This window comes from Rhynchophorus ferrugineus, unplaced genomic scaffold (assembly GCF_030347505.1).
Source record: "Rhynchophorus ferrugineus isolate W39M unplaced genomic scaffold, kcgeb_rfMv2 rfM3, whole genome shotgun sequence".
Taxonomy (NCBI): Eukaryota; Metazoa; Arthropoda; class Insecta; order Coleoptera; family Curculionidae; genus Rhynchophorus; species Rhynchophorus ferrugineus.
In genome coordinates this window covers 32,031,918-32,056,027 of record NW_027472582.1, presented here as the reverse complement: position 1 = coordinate 32,056,027, position 24,110 = coordinate 32,031,918, and the positions used below count along the sequence as shown (strand labels likewise).

The following is a 24,110-nucleotide window of genomic DNA, read 5'->3' as shown; positions in this document are numbered from 1 at the left end:
GCGATACCTGAATAACCCTTTTAAACATTTGCCATTCGATCGTGACTGCCCAGAGAGTTTTCTTAGCAAAATAATATTTAGATCATGGAATAATGTAATATTTTTTGTTATATCACATTGCCCGGTTTTATTAATAATTTGCGCTTTTAATGCGTACTTAAATTGTTTTTATTGTCAGGTAATATGTATTTTAAATTACACCGTGTATTTCTTTGTGTAAATATTATAAAATTATATAAAAGTATATTTTAAAATACTTAAACATATTTGCAGGATGGCGAGGGCTCGGTATGGCAGAAAGATTTTAGATTCATCAAAAACTCGACAAAAGTACGGCTTCACATCATATCTTAAAAAAGATGATAAACAAGTCAGCGACAAATCAATTTCGGAATTAGCGACGTCAAGTTTAGGTCAGTATAAAAATTAATTTATGTCGGAAGTAAATACATTTAAATAGAAAATTTTTTAATACATTTTATATTAAATCTTTTTTTTTGTAATATTATACATTAACTAGGGGGCTAGAAATTTTTGTCAATTTGTCAATTATAAGTATTTTTTGGTTATTCTAACAGCATGGAAAACCAGTATAGTATTATTTCATATTATACTAGAATGAAATGAAATAAATGGTATTAAATAAAAATTAAATTAACATAAGATGGCAATGACGTGTTTGGATAAATAAGATATAATTAGATATATAAGAGTTATGTACAAAATTAAATAAAATACCATATATGTTTTGGGTGCGTAAATTGAATTTTCTGGTTGCGTGGGTGAAAAGTCGATGTCGAAGTTGACAGTTGGCGCCAGCTTTATTGAGTTTTTGATTCGGTGTTATTCCTTTATAGTGAACTGAAATATTTACATAATTCCTTGAATAGAATAGACTAAATATATATTTTTATCTTAATAATTATATGTATATAATAATAATTATATGTATATGGGTGGAGTAAGAAATTTCAGTATGAACATTATTTTAGTTAATATATGCGTACACACATTTTATATAAGTATAATTAATGATTAATGAATACAATTAAATAACTAGAAAATATTAAGTTTCAATTAATAAAAATGTATCAACTGTTGAGGTACGAATGAGGAATTCGGTAACAAAGGCTTCTGCCGTGGGAAAATCAACTGTTTAATATAGTGCGTGAAATGATTTTGATTTTATGCTTTTATGGGTCATCGAGCCACTGATTTACTTTACAATAAATTAAAATATTTAGAAACGTTTTAATAATTTGTCTTATGAAACATATGTTTTATATTGAATTACATTAATATAGTAATTACACTGCTTGCTTTTTTTAAATTAATTATAGGTTCATTTTTATATTCGTTTTTTTTTAGCAGGGTTACTGAAACTTCATGTTCCATGTAACTTCTCAGACTTCTGACTAATTTTTGAATTTCAACTCTTCATGTTCTTAAATTAACCTTCTTTGATTTTTAATCCTCTCGGTCGATTCAAAAGGACGGCCTTGAAGGATTCAGAACGTGATTTAAAATTGCGAAATTATCGGGAAGAACTAATATTATTTGGGGAGGCGCATTATCGTGATGAAAACATAAAATTACGGATTTATAATTTCTTATCTAATCTTTTAAACTTTCTTCGATGGAAATTGATAATAGTGTTTTGTTGAACGAAATATTGAGGTTATGGTCTCAAAATTTGATACATATAACAATTAAGATTCAAATGCCAATGAAAACAATTCGACTTGAAATTACCTGGACGATATAAATTAAAAAACAATTGTTTCTTTAGAAATAAATAGTGTTTTGAAACTATGTTTTAATAAGACATATTTTTTAATTGAATATAGAAAATAATAAGCTATATAATTGTGCCTATTAATTGTACTTGTTAGTATGTATTTAATATTAGTTATCTTCAAATGAATAATTAATGTTTGTAGAGTCGTCAATTCGACAGTCTTTAAATACCCAATCTATATCCCGTTTTCTTGGTGCCTAATTACCTTATATTATTTTATATTAGCTAAGAGTCTTAATATGTTGATAATTCTGAAAGAGAGATTAAATTAATAGTATTATATAATGTGAAAAGTTGCATTACCTAGGAATTATTGAATGAAATTATTTCATATAAGATCGTTTATGAAATAGCTTTTCAATATTGCCGCGCCTTATTGGAATTATGATGAACTTTTGGAACTATGATGGTCAACTTTTGGACTCGGGCATATAAGAACAATTTTTAAAGTTATTTGATGCCCTGAATTCAGATTTTTAATCCATGTGTAAAAATTTGGTTATAGTTTTCGAGTTCGTGTTCGTTTTCGAGTGCTTCAAATATGCGTATTTGCAGTACTTTGTACAAACTGGTAGTCACTTGGTGAAAACGTATACTTTTACTTTTCTGTGTCAATGTTATGGAGGTAACAGAAAAATTATGTAGATGTAGGAAAAAATAGCACAGCATAAATATTCTGACGTATCATCAGTGTCGAAGTCAGTTTCAGCTACGTACAGTGACTTATTGTCTGTCAGTGTATCTATAAGTGTAAAAAATGCCTTAGAACTTCGATCAAAGACGAGTAGTGAGCGCGATTTTCTTATGGAAGAAAAGCATTTAATTTATTAAGGCATATTTGCCGTATCTGATTTTAAAACTAACGGCTGATTCAAAGTTTATAAAATATTCAGAGGTTAGCACTGCTGGCTAAGAATTTAGCCCGCCGACAATAACGTAGTAGGATTGAATCTCTCTGAGGCTAAAGGTCGCTTAAAAAGGTTGAAAAGTAAATTAATTAACCAAAGTTGTAGAGTCGAGAAATAACAACAAAATGTTGAAAGCGTCAATAAAGAACTAGTAGTAGCCTGTGGCTACACTAACATTTAGCGCAAATTGAAAGGCGATACAAAGGATTTTAGGACAAAGGTGTGAGGAGCGATTACTGTTGGACTATAATGTGTGAAAAAGATCCCAAGCAGTATAAAAGGCTCCATTCAACCTTTTTCATTTCTGATTTATACTTTTTAACTCAATAAATGGGCGTTAATGGTCAAAAATAGTAACATAATTAATTTTTGAATATTTAGAAAACTAGAACCAATTTAAAAAACAGGCGGCTGATTTGGATTTAGCCCCTTAATTGACTTTATAAACACTTTTTGATTGCTTGGGTCCAACACTGTGTATATTTGTGTTATTAAAGGCACAATCAAAATATATTGAATTGCGATTCTTTTATGGTCACTCTTTTTGGTTCTGTTAGTTCTATGTATGTCAATTTTTTTTAAATTTAGTTTTTCATCATATGTGAAAATATAAAGCATTATGAAAGAGGCAAATTTAACAAAGACCAATTAGAAGTAATCAACATATAGATGAAGTTACAAGACCGTACGTCGTAGCTTTATTTAACACGAGGAGTAATAGATTATCTAGCTCCAGATCGATATCATCAAATGACAGAGAATATGTAAAAGCAATGATGACAGAAAACTGATGAACCAACATTTTGATCAGATAGAAACAAAAAAATCATGCTTTGATCATCTGGTAATATAAAAAACGAAAGATAAGCCCCGTTTTGTGTAACAATAATATTAACTGGCCGCTATTTATATAATCGTTACATAGAATAAATTTTTTAAATGTACCTTTAAACATTGAGATAGATATCGAAGAAGCAGCAATAAATATAATAAAAATTAAATAGGAGGCAGCATGGTAAATGAGTTTTCTTCAAGGATTTAAAAAAGCACAAATCTGACGTCAAGTGAGATAACAGAATATTCATAATGAAAAGCAACGAGGGAACTCAAAAGATAGCAAATAGTAAAATAGCATAACACCACCCGTTAAAAGTAATGACAATAATTAGGCTAGAAACAATAAGGAAATTTCTGAAATTTGCTCTAATTTAGGACTTCTACAAGTAAGTGTTGGGGTGTATCTCCTGTTCATCTACCGACAACAAAAATTATTAACGTGGCAATATACACCGGACATGACAATTTTCTTACGAGGACCCAATTACATAATCAAAGACGCAATACACACCTTAATAAAATACAACTGTGGCTGAAAACATGGCGTATTTAAGTCAGTTAACTATTAGAGTAAAACATATTAGTTTTTACATTCAGGTTCGTAGGTAAAAATAAGTTGTTATATTTCGAATTATTAAATATTTAAACGTTGTATTTATCTATTAAATTGTATTTTAGTGTTAAAAGATTCGTTCATTTCATAATATCAATTTTATAACATTATGTAGTAGCAACAAATCACTATATTCCAAGTCTGTCTTTTGTTCAGTAAATCTTTAAATAGTCTCACGGTTAAATCATACTACATGATCTTGGTGACCAATTAACATCAACCATTTCTATTAATAACCTTCCAGGAAATGTAGTATGTCTATAGTGATGCATTGGCTTTAGTTCCTGTGTTATTTGATATATGTTTTTATTTATATATTATGTTGTATATGTGTTATATACAGGGAATGGACAAAATAATATAAGCACCTGAAATATACACAATATTTATTTATACCAGGTATATAGAAACATAGACATTATTGAAAATGCCTACGAAGAGGAAAAAATTGCTGAGATATGTTTTTGCACGTAGCGCAAGCTTTTAATAAAATCTGGCATAAGGGACTTTAATAAACAGCCAGGATATTTGGAGTTGAACAAGAAGAAGCTTACTCAACAATGAAAGAAACAAAAGCAGGTGTGCCGCAAGACAGTGTTTTGTATCCTGTTTTTTACCTACTTTATACATGTATCATAGCACAAATAGATAATGTTATTATGGCTACATTTATTGATGACATGCGATACTTATTATTGGAGGCAATAGCGATTAAACAACCAGAAGACTGTAACACGTAAGTAATAATATAAATAAGTGGACTCAGACATGGAGATTAAAAGTAAACGAGAGTAAATCCGTGCATATTAAATTCACCAAACTGTTCATATATTAATAAATACGAATAATAATATTATTCCATACAGTTAATGTTTCCATAATGTTAAGTACCTTCGGATGAATTTTATCGCAAACTGCGTGGGAAGAAGCATGTCCAAAGAAAGAGAAAAAACTGGAACTAAAATACAAAAAATATATTGGTTATTTGGAGGAAAATTTAAATATCTAGACATATAAGAAATATAAATAACAAGAAAACGTATACGTTAAATTGCAGGTGTACAAACAGATAATAAAACCTATATGAACCTATGGAATTGTGTTATAGGGATGTTCTGGGAGAGGTACTATCAACATAATATAAGTATTTCTGAATAAAGTCCCGAGAAGTATTGTGGATGCACCCAGATACTAACATAGAGGAACAATTACTCACATAACAGGACATGATGATTCGCAACAGGACTTGAGGAAAGAGTCTACTTCTATGTAGAACTAGGACGCAGATTTAAGAGACCAGGCCGCGTGATCTTCTGTATTTGTGTAGTGGAGTGCATTAAATGATAATAAAATATTTTTAACAAAAAAATTGAACCGACTTCAAAAAATAAATAATGAACTCAATATAAATTTTAAAAAAATCAAGCTAAGATTTTTAACACAAAAAAGTTTTAAAATAAAATATCTACATACTAATCGTTATAATAACTAAATAAAAATAAATAAAAACCTCACTTAATCTATCTACTACACGTATTTTATATTCTAATATATACGCACAATTTAGCTTAATACCTACATAAGCCTATTTATCTATTTACAATATTATTTTAAGTACTATCAACTGATCGTTTGCATTCGAACGATCAGTTGGTCAAATCACAAAATTATATTTTTTTTTTGTATTGTTTGGACTCGGCACGGACTTCAAATTAATCAGTTAGTAATAGTTAAAATAATATTGTAAATAGATAAATTGGTTTAGGTAGGTATTAAGCTAAATGGTGTTTATTTACTAGCATATAAAATACGTGCAGTAGATAGTCTAAATAAGGTTTTTGTTTATTTTTATGTAGTTATTTATGTAGTACATATTTTATTTTGAAACTTCTTTTTTGTGTTAAATTTTGATTATTTTTGAATTCTTAGTGAGTTCGTTATTTATTTTTTGAAGTTGCTTAAGTTTTTTTGTTAAAAATATTTTATTTTTCTCTTTTTAGTGTTTCTCTTTTTAGTCTTTTTAGTCCCGTACGAAGAAAAATAAGAATAAAGAAAGAATGATTGAAAATAAAGAATGCTGCGGGCCCCGGGCTTGGCTATCTAACCTAGGTGATTTGACAAATGTTCTAATCTAACTAGAATAACAAAAATTCATGGCCGCCGCTGGGAATCGAATCCGCGACCTCCGCGTATGAGCTAAACGCTTTAACCATTACACCTGGATCCTGATCGGTTCCACCTCGAAAGTCCACTCTTTCTAATAAAAAAAGAATTTTGAAAATCGGTCCATAATTGACGGTGAAATCGGCGAATATACATTAAAAAATATGTCCAACATAGAACTCTTCTTTTTTTGAAGTCGGTTAAAAATAGTAAAAAGTGCTAGTAACTTTTATTTTATTAGAGACTAAGGAAGGGTCAATAGGTCCTCCTAGATAACTATCTAATTTTAAGTTACTGTAGAGACAAATTGTAAGTTAGCCGACAACGAGTAGTAATAAAAAATTAATACATTAAAAATATTTATAAGTTGTGTTAAGTTACATTTTGCTTTTAAAACAGCTGCAGTTCTATGCGGAATAGTGTTTGAATAGTTTCCAACATAATGTTGTTTCTTGTAAAAAATCATCCGCCAATTCCTTCAATGGTGTTTGAGATGGAAATCTAGTCCTCACCCTGTGCTCTAAAACTTCCCATAACGGTTCACATGTATGTTGACATATGGCTATTGTGTTGCCCAGAAAAGATGTTTAGAACAATACATAGGCGTCGCACTATTTACAGTGAAACAGTGTTGACGTATGTTCTTGCCAACATGCAACAATACACACTAGAATGGTGTTCATATTATTTTGTCTATCCCCTGTATATGTTCTATAATAAATAAGCAGCGCTATAAAGAAATATTTAAATAAAAGAAATATTTGTGAAGAAGACTTTGAAATAAATTTCAATATTTTTATAATTAATAATTAATCATCCTTGGATAGAATGGTTGTATGGTAATTTGTGTTTTCCGAATTTCGAAACAGTTGTAGAATTCGATTTACTGAATGACTCTTAAAACATCAGGTTTTACAATTTGTTGATCGCAATAGTATATAAAAATATTTTGTTAAAACGTTTTTGATGTTATATTAATATAAACATATACGAATAAAAACTTTAAAGTTTGATTTCTGAAATCCCCAAAAAATAATAATTATCTGGCCAGATAGTCCTAAATTTAGTTTGATGTATAATTAAACTATGCATTTCACCAATGAAATATAAATATTTCAGATATAAAAAAGTTAGAATTCAGTTTTTCACAACTAAATATTTTTAGTCAAATTTGAAGTTAATGATGTTCATAATTGAAGAAGATAGAGATTATCCGGTTGAAGTTTATTTGAAATTGTTAAAATATTCCGGCTGAATGTGAATTTCGAAAAGATTTTTGTCTCTAAATTAGTATGAGCCGATTATGGCTTAAGTTTCATTAGCATTGGTATCTTGATTGTTGTTTAGAATACCTTCAAATGGATGTGTCATTGGAAAAACATACTGATGTATGTATGAACAGTAGTAATAAATTAACTTGTGATTAATAAAGCATATCCAATATAAGATGTAATTAATAAAAAAGTGTGAAACAGTACTTGAATAGTATATAAGAATAATGCTGCTAGTGTGGTAATTCAGAAATTATATGTTGTGAGAATATTCAGTGAAAACACTGATATTTTTTTGCTCTGATCTAGTATCATCTGATTTATTTTTAATAATTTTAAACATTCGAAGAATAGCGGCGTATTTGGGATTTGCTAATGCAATTTCATGTTAATTTAATCCAATCTGAATTATTGAATATGTCGGGTTACTGACCGATTTAGATTATATAATTAGGCAAAATGAAACATATATTATCGATTGAAATGTATTCTTTGCTTTTAAAATTATACTTTAAATTATATCTTGTTATAATTAGTATATCTGTTACATTATTATATATATTAATTAATATTTTCAAATTATACTTATTTCATAAGTCCTTGGATCTAGCTCAAGTTTTGGACAAAGTTTGGTATGAGGAATTAATTTTGAAACTTCAGAGTATTTTAGTGAAAGGATCCATTAGATTTTTATATTCTTACATCTTAACGAGGATGTGTAGGATCCGACAAAAAAATCTACTCAACAATCAGAGAAATTAAAGCAAGCATACCGCACGGTGTAAGATTGTTGTTGCTAATTCTTACCTACTCTATACTTACGAAACAGCAAATAGAAAATGTCAGCACGGTTAACAGCAGAACTAGAACACCAATTACTTATGATAACACCAAAATTACAAATAATTATATTATGAGATATAGCAATAACGTTAACGAACTACAGAAACAATTATTTATTATATGGAAGTATTCGCATTTCAACTATCACTGATGAGATCAATGAAGGAAAAGAAAAACATTGGTAACAAGACATGTGATAGATTTAACTCTCTTGTCAACATTGAATGATTCTACTTGCAACTCTTCTATGATACTGATATGTGACACAGTTTCAAGATTAATCATCAATCGTCAAATCGTAGACGTACAATGAAGTCCATATTTGTCAATTTAATTTGAGATTCGAGCCAGTGTTTTGGATATATTAGTGAATGCAATTATGCTAAAAGTTTTTATACCAAACATGACGTTCAATATTATGATATATTACGTATAAACTTCTTTACCGGTTTGATGTTCTCTGGTGATACCGCCTATCTTCGCTGATACAGATGTTGAGGCTTCTAGATTTCATGATATAGTTAGCACTGCAGAATCATATGGCTTGAGAATTAACCAAGAAAAGTAAAAAGCAAGATCCACTTAGAGCAAGGGTAAGAGTTCAAGTACTTCGAATTACTAATACAGGAGAATAAAGAAGCATGTGCTGCTAATAAGCCGAATAGGCCAAGCTGCTGAAGCTTTTGCTTCACTAAGATGGTGCCTGTGGAAGAGATGAAATATTACAATCAAGATTAAAAATCGCGTCTTTGGAACGCTTGTCTTGGCAATTCTTATATAACTCTGAGAGTGGGACTCTGTTACAGTCTGACGTCTGTAAGTTTGAGGTCTTTCAAAAGCGATGCTTGAGTTAAATTCTACATGTTTCTCTCCGGCTCGTATTAGAAATTAAGTTATTCTTTTAAGATGCCATAATTACTAATCAGCTTAAAAACACATTCAGAGACGTAGATTACAATAGAATGGATATTTCTGTCGAATGTAAGATCGACAAATACCTCACAGGCTTCTGCGGTGAAAACGACTTTTGGTATGGAAGATACTGCGAACTGTTCTGAAAAAGATTTGGATCAATATAATCGAAAACAATCTGAATAATAAGAAACTAACATTGTCGGTGGCCATAACAGCTGCCAACTTGACCTGCCAGACAAACTAGCGCTAGGTTCGCTCTCCGGCCATAGTTGGTCAGTCGATGCCAACTGTGGCGAGATTTAGTGAACAATATTGGAATATACTAATAGCAGCATAATGGTTAAGAGGTAGACACATTTCTCAAGCGTCAGCTATGGATTGATTATGATAATCAATGTGGTGTATTTAATAACAAAATAAGTGGTAATTAATGTGCGGAAAAATATCGGTAGGACCTTTTAGATAAATATCTAGTTTTAAGTAATTATAAAGACAAATTAAAGGTAAATCGGTAATGACAACTAATAAGAGGAAGCTTAAGAACCAACATTTCAGATTCTTAATTTATTAAAATAATCCTGGATAATAATCAAAACTTTTTCTTTTTATTCTTGGTCAATATATTTTAATGTTTTTATCATATACAAGGCAAGGTTGGGCAGTATTTGAATTATTTGTAATTAAAATACGAATACATTTTAAAAAATGTAAATTTTAATCTGTAGTTAGTATTTCAAATATTTATAGCTTCAAAATACATTAGAACATAAATATAGCGATTTTATTCATGGGTATGTTCACCCATATAAGCTACGTTAAATTGTTAAATATCTGTCAAGTATCATTTTCATTTTTAAACGGCCATTTCACAAATTCATCCCATATGTCACGTAGATGTATACTAGGCAATGGCGGCGATGAAGAGAATAAACTAAATGTTGATGTATCCAGGATTTAAATTTGAGAACTTTTATTGTTATTTCATCACAGTTAAAAGAGAGATTGGAAAGAAGATTTGATAATTTTTAAACTGTCAGCTGCAATAAATAGAGCTATATAGACAGCATGCTACTATCCTAGTCACAAATTCCGTTGATTATCAGAAAGCATCATAACATCAAATTACAAAAAATTGAAACAATGCCTGGGAATAACAGGAATAGCAGTATTAGTAAATATGATAATTTTATTGTTTTTGTGAACTGGAACACAGGGAACACACACACAACGATTATTATTCATATGTTATATAGTTAATGAATAATTTCCTCCGAAAACTTTATATAAAAGCAATCCAACTAGCAACAAGAAGCACTCGTTGATATGCTTTACGAAAAAAGAACCATTTCATCGCAACAAAAACCTCGTTCACGTCAAGGGCTAATCGTTCTGGACCGAGAGCGAAAGCAGGCGCCTCTAATTCCGCCCCTGCGTCGATTTCTGGCCCTGTAACATAGCAACGGCTCTGAGAGCTAGACGACTGATAGGAAGGCGTAACATTTCGGTATCTGCGTGGGTCCGCACCGGGCCATCGAAACCAGACAGGTGAAAAATGATTTCTCGTCGAACACGACGTTTCGAGTGGTTGCTTGCACGGTTCCGATGACCGTATGGGAAAAGAAACGAGACGACTTTTCGAATTGCTGATATGAATTGCGATCGGTTCTCGTCGGAGGGTGAGTTCTGTTGTACGAAGATGGTTAGGTTTGGGAAGAACGGCGAGTGTCAGGAAAGGCGCGAGCTATTGAAAAGTTTCAAAGACATTGATTTGAATGGCATCGGTAAAAATCATAATGAAAATGGTAAGTTTTGTGCCATTAATCATTCAGAGAGCTGTGGAATGCTTATTATAAATGCTTTTGCCAGTTACTAAAATAAAACTATACTACTAATTGTATTAGTCATTTCATATAAATAATCACAAATAAAAAATATAATGTATAATAAAAAGACCCCAAAAATATACAACTTCACTATAATAAACCGAAATACCGATAGTAAAACTTAAATTTGTAACAATCAGATATATTAGCAGTAAATCGAAACCTCATGTGTTCTAAACAGTTTGATTATTTTTAAATCTTTAATAAATATTTCGTTAAACTTTTAAAAAATTATTGAAATAACAAAAACAGTAATATATGATTATTTGAAAAATGATCTGTATCTAGATCATAACAGAATCTGTCATTATTCGTGAATAGTAATATTTCCAGATCTCAATATGAAACTGAGTTAACTGATTATTGCTTGTAATAATTTTGATACTACTAAGTATTTTATTCATCAAACTGTATTATCATATATATATTTTTGAGTTTTAAATATTCAGATAACATATTAACCCAAATAAATATCAGGTTATATTGTATTTTCATTTATTCGAAAGTATTTTTAATAATTTTTGAAAACATCACTTTCAGTACTATTTTATTCAGATAAATTATGAACAAAATGCAATGAAAATTCTCAACTTTTTGTATATACACAAGCTAATATTGATATTTAACGGTTTATCAATTTATAAATATTTAAAATTAAGAGATAAATACGGACACATAACATATATTTTCTTAGAGACTTATTTAAGTTCATTTATTAATTGTTTATTATATGCAATAAGAAGATATTTTTCAAAAGCCTATTATTTGAGATATTGTCGATATTGATGTAGTTTGCTATATGTTATTTGTTTGTTTGATTGCTGTCTTTATTTAAAGACATATGAATTATAATGAAATAATTTGTTTACTTGATAACGGCTTAGATATACAAAGATCCAATCTAAAATGAACCGTGTACTCAATAATAAACATCTACATTATTTCGAGGACTTTTTGATAAATATTTGGCCTTGATCAGGCTAGAATATATGTGTAAATTTATGTTTCATATACATTTATGTATCATTAAACATTTGCTCAACATTTACTCAAATAAACAAGAGTAGCAATCACTAGATCGAATAATATTAACATTAGTTATAAATATAATTTCTATATGAAGGGGAAACATACAGTGTCATAAAGTCAATGAACACAAAAATTGCTAAATTAACTTTTGATCTTTTAAAAAAGGTACATTATATATATATGTATATATAACTCTGAAGAGTAACGAATATTATGAGATTCATTATATTATTCATTATATTATTCATTAACTATTTTAGGTTAAAATTAAAATATATGATAACTAAGAGGAATTATTTCTTATACTCTTATAGGTCGATATAAAAAAAGGACATATCTTCTTGTATCCATTTTATTATATATAAGGTTATCAATTTTTTGGTAGGTACTTGATTCATTTATGTGGAGTAGTTGGTTTAAGAAACAACGGAAAGAGATACATACGGCTTTTGTCCAGCATTACACCCAATTTTTAGTCAGTTACTAGTCACTGGTTTGCGCTACTCGTTTTATGTGTTTTGCATTGAATTACGTTTGCGATAAGCATGTGTTTTTGTATGCATCCGATAATTTTTAACAAGCATTTTGAATATATATTGATGGACGAATGAACACAGTTCATCAGATTTTTAGCTATGGTTTCTGGGTAGTAGATAGAGTTTTAATAGCTCACATAGATTTGAATCCTTAATGTTAATAATTATTTATTATTTAGAAAGTGATTCCTTTGTATATGATCTATATTGATTTGGTTTATTGTATGTTGTTGGTTTTAAGTTCGGAGCTCGAATGGTCTGTTTATTTACTAAATTAGCATCTGTATTATATACGAGGATTCTATGATAATTATATGGTTTGGATAAGAAACATGTAGAAATATATAAATGTTTAAATTATATTTTACAGAATTTCGTATATAGAATTTTGTCGTTTTGTCATAGAAGCTTTTATGTTATAGCAATGTTATTGCAGTGGAAGTAACATGATATAGTACTATTTTATCATGCCCCATAGCAATTGAATTCAGAAGAGACATACTACCGATTGGCATATCTTTCACTGATTCACGACCATGCACTGATCACATAATGATTCATTATATTTACGTAATAAGTTAAAGATTCTTGCTTTTGAGACACCTTGTTTTAAAATGCTGTAATATTAACTTCATTTAACATTAGGTATTTAGCTTTTTTCGAGCAATATGTTTTCGGCAAAATACAGTGTTTAGTTCTTGCTGGATTTTGATATGGAGGAAATTTTTCCTAATCCAATATTTTTCGAATATAACAAACCATCTCATTCATGCTTGTATGGATGTCTTTTGCTAAGAGGTTAATGCTGAGGACTGTGGTTTAGAGCTGTAGATCAAGATCAGATGAATCCTTTGTTGGTAAAAAGGAGACTAATTTTATTTCTGCTCGATTGTTTTTATTTTTTTTCGTTATTGAACGAATCATCAAAAGTTGTACTATTTAAATGGTTGCCGTACAATTTAATTTACAGATTCTGACTGTTTTTATTTAATTGTTATAATACGCTATTTATTTACGCAAAATATCTTCACTATGTTCTTATCAAAAATCCCTTGTGTATTTTATTACTTTACTTTGTTGTTGATTTATTTATTTTATCATATAATTTGTTTGTTAAATAAACTGTAAATTGCTTCCTGTACAATATATATATATATATATATATATATATATATATATATATATATATATATATATATATATATATATTGTTATGAAAATATTTTAATACACTCATATAAATTAATGTTTTATTATAGAATTTTTGTAAGTTATCATAAAAATAGTTTAAACTTTGTAAAACCTTTTTTGTGTTTATCATTAATCACACTTGATATGTTATGGAAGACATTTTGACTCTACGACTACATTTTCCAAAACCTAAATTAAATCCTAAATTAATAATTATATACGCCATCTGTTAGTAAGAATTAAGTCCTATTAGTAGCACATTTATATAGCATACAATATTTAGAGGTTTTGTATTTGTACAGTACATTAATTGAGTTAATATTGGGAATTATATGATATTTATGTAAGCTCTGCTGAAATCCAGGGCTATGTTTTAAATGTAACCCTTATACTAGGAGTTTCGCTGCTTTTACAAATAAATTTATGGGATGCAAAATTCCCACCGAATGAGGGATTCCTTTCTGTATCTTTAGAGGGGTTATATTTAACTAGATAGTTAGAATAAGGTGTTTCGGTATTTCTACCTCAAAAATGCTGTTGATGTAAAACATCAGCAGAAAGGTCTCTGGCTTAGTTAGTAAAGAGTTGAATAAAATATTTTTGAATAGTACTAAACTTCCACTTCTTTTCACATTTTTTAAGTTTTTCGTCCTCATGACTAAATTCCAACTTATTATGATGAAATAATTGAAACTTTTATCCATTTAGCCAATACATTTTATTATATTTTAATTCTAGCTTTTTTTCTTTTTAATGTGCTCCTTCCATTAAAGTTTTTCATTGATATTCTACATGGGATAATGGTATTATTTATTATTATGGATATATGTGTGGCTTGTTTAGATATAAACCCAACATGCACTTATTTGACTTAGTTAATATTTATTCTCCATGTCTAAGTCTATTTTTTTATATTGTCACTAGTCTGATGTATTTTCTAGTTCTTTTTTTGCTATGGTCTACAGACAATATAGTATCGCACTATCATCAGAAAATGTAAGCCTGGTGACATTTTCTATTTTTAATATGTCAATTGTGTAAAATGTATAAAGAATTGGCACATTTCTGCTTCATACATCTGGTTTTGTGTGTTTTACTGTAGAACAAGCTTCCTTTTGTTTCATTCTGAGAATTTTGGCTGCTATTGATTACATTTTCTGTTATCTGATATTCAGTTATTATTTGTAACAGTGAGATAGGTCTGTAGGATTTTACTTCATTGGTTGGTTTTCCTGGTTTTGGGTTATAATAATTTTGGACATTTTTTTAAAATTAGGTTCTTGTAAATAATACTAACGCGTAGTCATTTTAAACAAATATTTTATATACTAATTAAATAAGGTTCCATATTGATTAATTGAATTACAATGAAATTCTTAAATCTTATACTTATTATTAATTTATTTTACAAAGATTTTCCTTTACAAAACTATTTTAATATAATTACAATTGAAAGTAAAATATAAAAGCTTAATTGTAAAACTCATATAATTTTATAATAAAAAACATAGAGTATAACTATGCCCACATAGTTATATCCTGTCAGATCAGTAACTAGACCTTTTGATGTCTACATCGGTTACTTATCAGTCAATAAGTTTCACTAAATGTGAAAAATTTGGAAAGTCACCAACCCATATGCTATTCAACTAAATCCACTCAACTAATATGCTATTGGCAACTTTAACAAATAATTATTTGACAAAGTCATTACTTAAGTGTAGTCAAGGATTTGATTCACCTTTAGTACTCTTCAATTTCAGTCTATGATATATAGAGGACTAACTTATACGTCAATTTAATTAATTTCACACCATCGATCAACGCAGACCCATTTTGCTCAAACATGAAACATACAGCCTATATTATGCATAAAAAAGGTGACCATATTTCGAATTATCTGTAAGGTATCGGTGTCTGCTTTAGCATTATAGCGCTTTAGAAGTTCTTGTCATCGTATTGTCATCATTTATCATTATTTTTGTTCTAGAACATTTTTTTTTTGATTTAGCAGCTCGAAGCGATTTCAAAGGTGGAAAAAATCAAAACTGCAGATACAATCGGAAGTCATCAAAAATCACTAAAAAGAATCAGTGGTTTTACTAAAAAAACTATCTTACAAGCCTTGATATTTTTACTTTCACTTGGTCTTTGTTATTTGAGTGGCGATGATTTGCGGTGTTAAATCTGTTTATGGTTATGTGGCAGGTCATGGTTGTAGAGCCAAATGAAAGCTTTCTTTATTGACCAACCATTGAATTTAATTCTTATCGTTTTTAGAAAGATAGCATAGATAATGTATTAGATTAAGGGTAGATAACATTTCGTTTTTCACTAAATCAATCTATACCCTTCAAACCAATTTTTACAAAGCCTTAATTTCAGTATATTTTGTTTGGTAATGACAATAGTTTTAATAAGAAGTACAAATTGAAAACCATCGTTATTTTTAAAATTTCGAAACTTTATTATACAATTTTTTTATATGCTATTCGAGCAGTGGACAATATCACTACTATCCACAATCTTAGTCCATCTTTTCAGTAAATAGGCTAACCCAAGATTGGAGTGGTCATTCTTATGACCTCACCTTTTTTTCTGCCGTTGGTACAGTTGCTTGCCTGTAAAAAACGCCGTCCTCTTAGACTTTCATTCATATTATCGCCAATATTTTTCTTTTAGACATTTTTAATCGATGGAATATAGCTTGTGGTTTAATGTCTGGAGTTAGTAATGAGTAGGCTGGCTTGCTGGGTTTTACATCAACCTTTATTCGGCAGCTCCTTCAATTCTTCACTGCTCCAGAATGTGACAAATAACATTCTACGTCGGAAATCGAATCGGAAAGTAAAGAAGTAGCTGTTCCAGTAAATGGCGTTTGTTGGGCTTAAAACTAGTCATATTTACTCACTTTATTCGAATGTGTATCACGCTGGATCTAATTCGCAAATGAAATGATGAGGAATTGCGGACAAATATTTTGCATTGATCGAGTTTCAAATGTATTTTTTATTTTTTATTTAATATATTAGAGCTGAGTCGAATAAAGTGTTTTTGTGGGAAGTTTCATTCATTATCTGTCTTAAATATCAAACAATGTTGTCGAAAGTCATTGTATCTTAGTGGAAGTTATGATCTAGCTGAGAGAACATGTAGAAAGTAGTTTGCACGTTTTAAAAATGTGGTGATTTAGATTTACAAGACAACGAGACAATGAGCCGATTTAGAATAATTATTCGATTATTGTTAATTCAAAATAATAAATTCTATTCTAAAATAATAAATAAGAAAAGTGCTCACTATATATAAATAATAGGACATGAGACCCAACAGTTAATTTACGAAATCTTGCATTAAATGTAGTCTTACTGTGCTTCTTTTTTTCCAGAAACTTTCAATAAGTTGTATTAACATGATTATAAATAATATTAGTGCTCGGCAATTTGTCTTGATAATTTATATTAAATAAATCAATTTACTAAACTGTTTACTATTTACTAACTAGAAATATGTTTTGTTAAAACACCATTTATAAGAACTATATTGGTTTCAGCTTTCTTTTATTAAATATCTGAATTAAATTTTCACCCAGCACTATCCTATATATGCTGTTTTTACCTAATATTTTTTAAATATATATTTTAAAGTCTTCTTTTACCAACTAGTGGTTTATCTGGACTGGTTTAACATGAGCTCCGAACCACGGTCCTCGGCATTAAGCCTACCGAGTGGCGAGTGATCAACTTTAGGAATTATTCCAGAAGACATCCGGTCTTACCCAGCCTGGTTACTGGCGTGACTGGGATCATTTTCCTTGTCGGATTTTACTCTTTTTATTGATGATTGATTTTATTTTACCTTTGCCTAAAACAATCACAAATATTAAACAATCACAAACATATATTTATCTATCTATCTGTCCTGTCGCCTTTACCTCTTCGCCATCAAGCCGGCTCTTATATAATTTAATGAATTTCTGGATCATGTTTGACTTTTTTAAATATATACAAATATATAAAATTATTAAAATGTAATAATATATTATTTAATATAATAACTATTTTATTTTTATACAGGGGAATAAACAATTATCAATATTCCGTTTCCTCAAGATAATCGTCGATTTTTTCTAGTTAAACATCGATTTTTCAACGTATCAACAGCCTACCGTAGATTTCAGTTTATTTTCTATTGTTAGAAAGAAATAAACACTATAAAAACCTCGTTAACATTGCAATTTTGAGGCTATTCGGAGATAAAACAATATACAATATTGTTTATTTTGTGCGGTTTTTAAACTGCTTAAATATATACATCAACGAAATTGCACATCTAGAGTTGCAATATATTGATTTTTATTTAGAAATTATGAAAAACAAACAGAAATATATTTGATTAGTCATTGTTGAGCGTTATCTTGCTTATTTGTTATGAGTTCTTGATGGTGGTTTGGGATTGATATTTATGAGTTATTTAATATAGTTTCTTTTATAAAACTTTATTTTCAAATATACTATTGAGTTCGAACAGTATCTTGATAAGCGTTTAGATGATAATGATTGCTGTGATTTGTCAAAGGTCAGCCAAATTAGCCATTAAATGAAAGCCAATGAAAAGTTTCACCTCGATCAATATATTGCATTTCGGCCAATAACAATTTTAACAAGGATTTGGATTGGATAAAAAATAAATATTCTTTTTGTTTTGACATGTATCTGATTTCTATTTTCATGTCAAGTTATTCCATTATACAAATCATTCGTTGCAAAGCTACGTACAAGATATGCCTTTATATTCATTATATTTGAAAATTGAAATAGGTTTTATCCAATTATCAAATATTCTAACTTTAACTACTAGTAGCCTCTATATGGCTGTTTATATTTTATTTTCAGCTCAATTATATAGCTTTTTTTTAACATAATTCTTTTGACACTATTTTCGCACACGCAGTAGTGCCATTTAAGTTCAAAACTAGTACGTTGTTTAATTTTCTATTAGTACATATGACAGGAACATATTTCAATCTATCTTTTAGTGCTATTTGATTTCTATTTTCATGTCAATTTATTCCATTATTCATATCATTCGTTGCAATTCTACGTACAAGATATACTTTGAATTTGAATATTAAAATAATTTAATTTTTACAAAAAAATAGAACCTAAATCCTTTAATAAGAGTTTTCTATCACCTTTGTGATGCATTTTGTATGCTGACATTCTTGCTATGAACTACCTCGACGTTCAATGGTTAGTACCTTTTTCACCGCTTATTAATCCTTTATTATTTGTCATATGATTATTCATTATTTATAGCTTATTGTTGATATCTCCTTTTGTTATTATTTAAGATTTGAGATATGCAGCTGTTGATGTATGACAATAACCAATTTCCGAATACGGATATGATCTGGAATCTTTTTTGTATTCGTTCTTTACAAAAAACTGTTGTTAATTCGCTTCAGACATATTTGTAGCAGACTTTATTTCAATCATATATTTTTTATCTATATTTCGTTTTGCTCTTGATAAATCTGTCTCTGATGTGACAATCTACAGTGTTGGTTTTTTTCCTATTGAGCTTTGTCCATATTAATTATGAATATCAGACTTATTGTTGATTTTGTTTTTGTTTAATATTCAATTTTAAAATTAATCGAAACCTCGTTATGGTTGATCAAAAACAACTTTGGTTTATGGTTTGGCTACATATTTTATAAAAATATATATCATCTATTGATATTCCTTTATAAAATATTTACAGGCTATACCTATAATATATATAGGTTGAAAGAAAAGGCACATGTTTGTAAAAAGTATTTATTATAGTTGTGTTTTAATTCTACTGTAAACTGTATGGTGTAAGGTGAAGATTTACAGGACGCCAGACTATCTGGATACTTTCAAATAGCAACTCTTTTCAATTTTCCTCTGACGATATTTACGAAACGTTGTTTCGTACTTAGAAAAAGTAACAGTAACGCACATAAAAGTAAATACATTTCGAATAACGTCGAAGGACTCTGAAGAGTGGGAAGGTTATTTTTAAATTTTCATTTTCATAGTTACAAAGGTGTAGATTTAGTTCAGCGTTTTTCACTTTCGCGTTATTTTCAATATCTTATCCAACATTCTAGACGAATAAAAAATTGCCAAGGTAAGGTATGAACAATTGTTATTAAAAATCCTAAAATATGTTTTTATAAAATTGTAATTATCATGCCGCGTTATAAGATATTAAATGAATCCACAGTCTTTTAACTAATAAAATATTTTATATCTATTAACACGATTACAAAGGCACATTATAAAGATATAGTATACTATTCGTAGGGTAATTAATCTATTGCGAGTTCTTGCATAACTAAAGTATAAATGTTATGTATAAAATATGTATAATATATAATATATAATATAATATATGTATAATATATGTATTATGTATAATATATGTATTATGTATAATATATAATATATATATAATATATGTTAACACAATTTACAATAAGGCAAACTAATACTTTTTAATTTGCTATTGGTATACCACAAAATAAATATTCCATTTGTTTTATAATTTAAGTTAATTATATAATTAATTATTATTTTATTATTATAAATATACTTAATTTATATTATTATAGTAGTTAAATTAGTTTAAATTCAACCGGTAATTTTTTTCAGGTTAATTTTTATAGTAATACAATATATTTGTTCATATAACAAACATCTAGAATAGTTTTAAAACTACACATATTTTATTGATTTGTAATTATTTCGTAAGTATAAAACAATTAATTTCAATTAATTTCAAAATGTTTTTATTAAAAGTGTCTTGTCTCTTTTAAAATCAAGATTTTCTTTTACTCTATCTATTTATTATTCAGTTCCATTTTTGAAAATACCTTTTTCTCAGTTTAGTTGTTATTCAAAAATATTTATTTGGGTTTTTTAAACTATTTTTAATTTTTTTAAAATCCTATACTAAAACTGTTAATTAGACCACCCATTAATTAATCCCAACAATTTTAAATTAGTTATCAATAGTATCCAACGATAAGTCTCTCACTATATACTCACTTCACTTGCGCATTATTATAAAACTTTTCAGGGTTTGGTACTCTTTAGTATATCTGAATCATTTTCATTAGGGTGATTTTTTATACATTTTTATATTTATTATTTCATTTGCATTTCATTAAACTTAAATACCAAATTTCTTTTTAATATGCCTCTTTAACAATATTTTCACACACATAGTAGTGCCATTTAAGTTCAAAATCAATAAGTTGTTTAATGTTTTTGCTAGTACAGACGGCAGGAACATATTTTAATCTATCTTTTATGGTTAGCTACCTGGACTAAAAAATGGATTCTTGGTTCTTGTGTACTGTTAGTAGTGCTAGTATAGAAAATATCGAGCAGATTGGTAATAGGTCCTAGATCTTGGTGCATTTTAGCTCGTATTTCTTTTAATTCAGAATCTTCTTATTTTATTTTGAAGAGTATGTTGGGAGATATAAGCCTTCGTGCCAAACTATAAGTTTCAATAAATCTGTAAGGTGTAATATTATATAATTGTTTACTAGGCTTTAATATTATAATAATTTCCGTATTTTTTAAAAAATATATTTTAAAGTCGTCTTTTACCTACTATGGGTTTATCTGAACTGGACCTACAGTTTAACGTGGACTGCGAACCACTGTCCTCAGCATTAAGCCTACCGACTGGCGAGTGACCAACTTTAGAAATCATCCCAGAAGGTATTCGGTCTTACCCAGCCTGGTTACTGGCGGGACTGGGATCATTTTCCTTTCGGATTCGGATTTAACACTCTTGCCTAGGACAATCACAAATTTTAAACAGTTACAAAGATAAATTTACGACCATGCCCCAGCATAATTCGAACCCGCGTCTATCGCAACAGTAGGAGGAAAATGGTCCTTTACCACTGCTCCACCAAGCCGGCTCCGTCATTTTTTAATATGCAGATATGAGTTTTAGTGTGCATTAAGTTGATTAGAAAGCTTTATTATGTTTTTTTTTTCTAGGCAATTGTTTCAACATTTCTCCAGTGAATATATCTTATCCTAGTTCTTTTTTCAGATGTATTTTTATTTCTTCGATTAGTTCTTTTGGAGTAACTTGTGTTTAGTAGTTTTAGTAGTTTAGGATTTTATGTTATCATTACTAATTATAATGTAATTCATTCATTCATTGGTTGGGAGTATATAATCTACTTAGATGTTCAGAAAAGTGTATTTAAATTTTAGTAGCTAATTTGAACTTTTTAGTTTTATCGTTAAGATTATATAAGGGTTTCTATCTGTAGGATCCCTAGTTTGTTGCTATCTTCTTCTAGATTTTTCAGTCAGTCCTTTTTTCTTTGACTAGTTCTTACATTTCTGCTGGATAGTGTACACTTTTAGCTATATATATGAACGTGTTACTCTAGTCTTTTGTTATTTTGATTCTGGTTTGTAGGTAGAAGTACTGGTGGTCAGTCTGAAAGCTTTTCAAATCCAGTAGTATTTTCCAGTAGCTTTCTCAGCGAAGGTATTATTTTTAATTTCTATAAAATTGGGAGACAAAAAGTAAAAATAAAATTGTATTAAAAAATCTAATAAATCAATCATTTTCTTAATACCAGTATGCCAATAGGTTTAATTTTGATTGGTAATTACAGTTCTTTTCTTGAATCTATTGTCTTAGTTCTTTGCTTTCAGTCTAGATATCTAGTCTTTGTTTTTAGAACTGAAGCCTCGTCCAAAAATAAATCTATTTCTAAATTAATGCTTAAATATTCTTCTTTTTTGATGTTACTCCTTGGTGGACGGTAAGTTGTTTCAATTGTCATTTTTTGGATCGTTAAGATTATTCCAAAATTCTACTTTACTGTGTCCTTTATTGTTGGATACTTGCAAACATTTTGATTAGCGTTATCTATTGATAAAAACGCGAACACAGTATACAGTTGAAGGAAAAAATTGGCTTGATGCCGAGTTTCCGGACACTACCCCAGGATAATCAACTATCAAGGATTGATATGCTAAGTTTAGACTAAGTTTGGTGAAATGAGCACCGAAGACGGTGAAAAAATCCGCAAAATGATTTTGAATGTCAGAAATCAGTGAAAACTATGGCAAAAATCCATGAATTGGACATCGCATTGCCTCCTCATCCACCGTATTCTCCAGATCTGGCCCCCAGCGACTATTTCCAGTTCTCAGATCTCAAATGCTCGCTGGGAAGGAATTACCCTTGAAGGGAATTATGTGGAATAAAAAAAATTTTTCCAAAAAATGTGTTTGACTATGATAGGCCGGGGACTTTTCAATTGACCTGTTACATATGTTTTGCCAATTCCCTGTAATATTTCTTTTAAGTATTTTTTAAAAATTAAATTTCTCATTAATGATATTTTGTTCGCTCGTTATTGGACATCTTGAAATTTTGGAAAATAGATCGTGTGTGTATATATGTATCAACACGTCATTGAAGATATGCTAATGTTTTCCAATATTCATAAACTTGAATTTAAATTATTTTATGTTATATGCAAACCAGAATATCGAGAATGGATAAAATTAAAGGTAAATCTACAAATATTGTACACGTGTGTTCTGTATCTTAATGCATCTTTCATTTTGATCGAACGAATAAATAGTCTATAACTATAACATTTATGATTTAATAATTTTAATAATGTTTACAACGTATTTTATATGAAATATTTTTAGGAATCATTTTAAAATTATGTTATTTTCTGTGATAATATTGTAATAGGAATTCGAAAATATTATGAAATGTGGTGTATTGTGTATTCATTATACTCTCTTTGTAGGCATCTATATTATTTTTAGATTGATAACTGTAAAACTTGTAAAACTTCATGTTTTAAAGACAATGGCTTGATCATCTTTGGGGGTAGTTTTAGTGTTTGTATACACCGGATTTAAAATATGTGGATAATTTAGAGATCTATTTGCAACTGTTCAAGTTAAATTATCATTATGTAACACATATGTAAAAGTTCCACCTCTCCTCCTTGCTTCCTATATTCTCCTTATTTGTTTGTGTCCTCCATCCAAGTGTCCCTACCAAGTGAGTTGTTTCTGTTGGC

The 24,110-nt window shown here is 29.0% G+C and overlaps 1 protein-coding gene across 3 annotated transcripts in view; it reads left to right on the top strand.

Annotated features, from left to right (window-relative positions):
* Nucleotides 1-53: 53 nt before the first annotated feature.
* Nucleotides 54-24,110, top strand: part of vari (MAGUK p55 subfamily member vari) — a 109,931-nt gene continuing 85,874 nt past the window's right edge. Inside the window, exons 1-2 of one of the 3 annotated variants that reach the window (XM_076399853.1) lie at nucleotides 54-178; nucleotides 274-413. In XM_076399853.1, coding sequence (XP_076255968.1) covers nucleotides 275-413 — 139 coding nt within the window. In that variant the 5' untranslated portion in view covers nucleotides 54-178; nucleotide 274. Of the gene's footprint in view, nucleotides 179-273; nucleotides 414-10,864; nucleotides 11,151-24,110 lie in introns of those variants that run through there. The other 2 variants (XM_076399854.1, XM_076399852.1) reach the window with 2 other exon arrangements.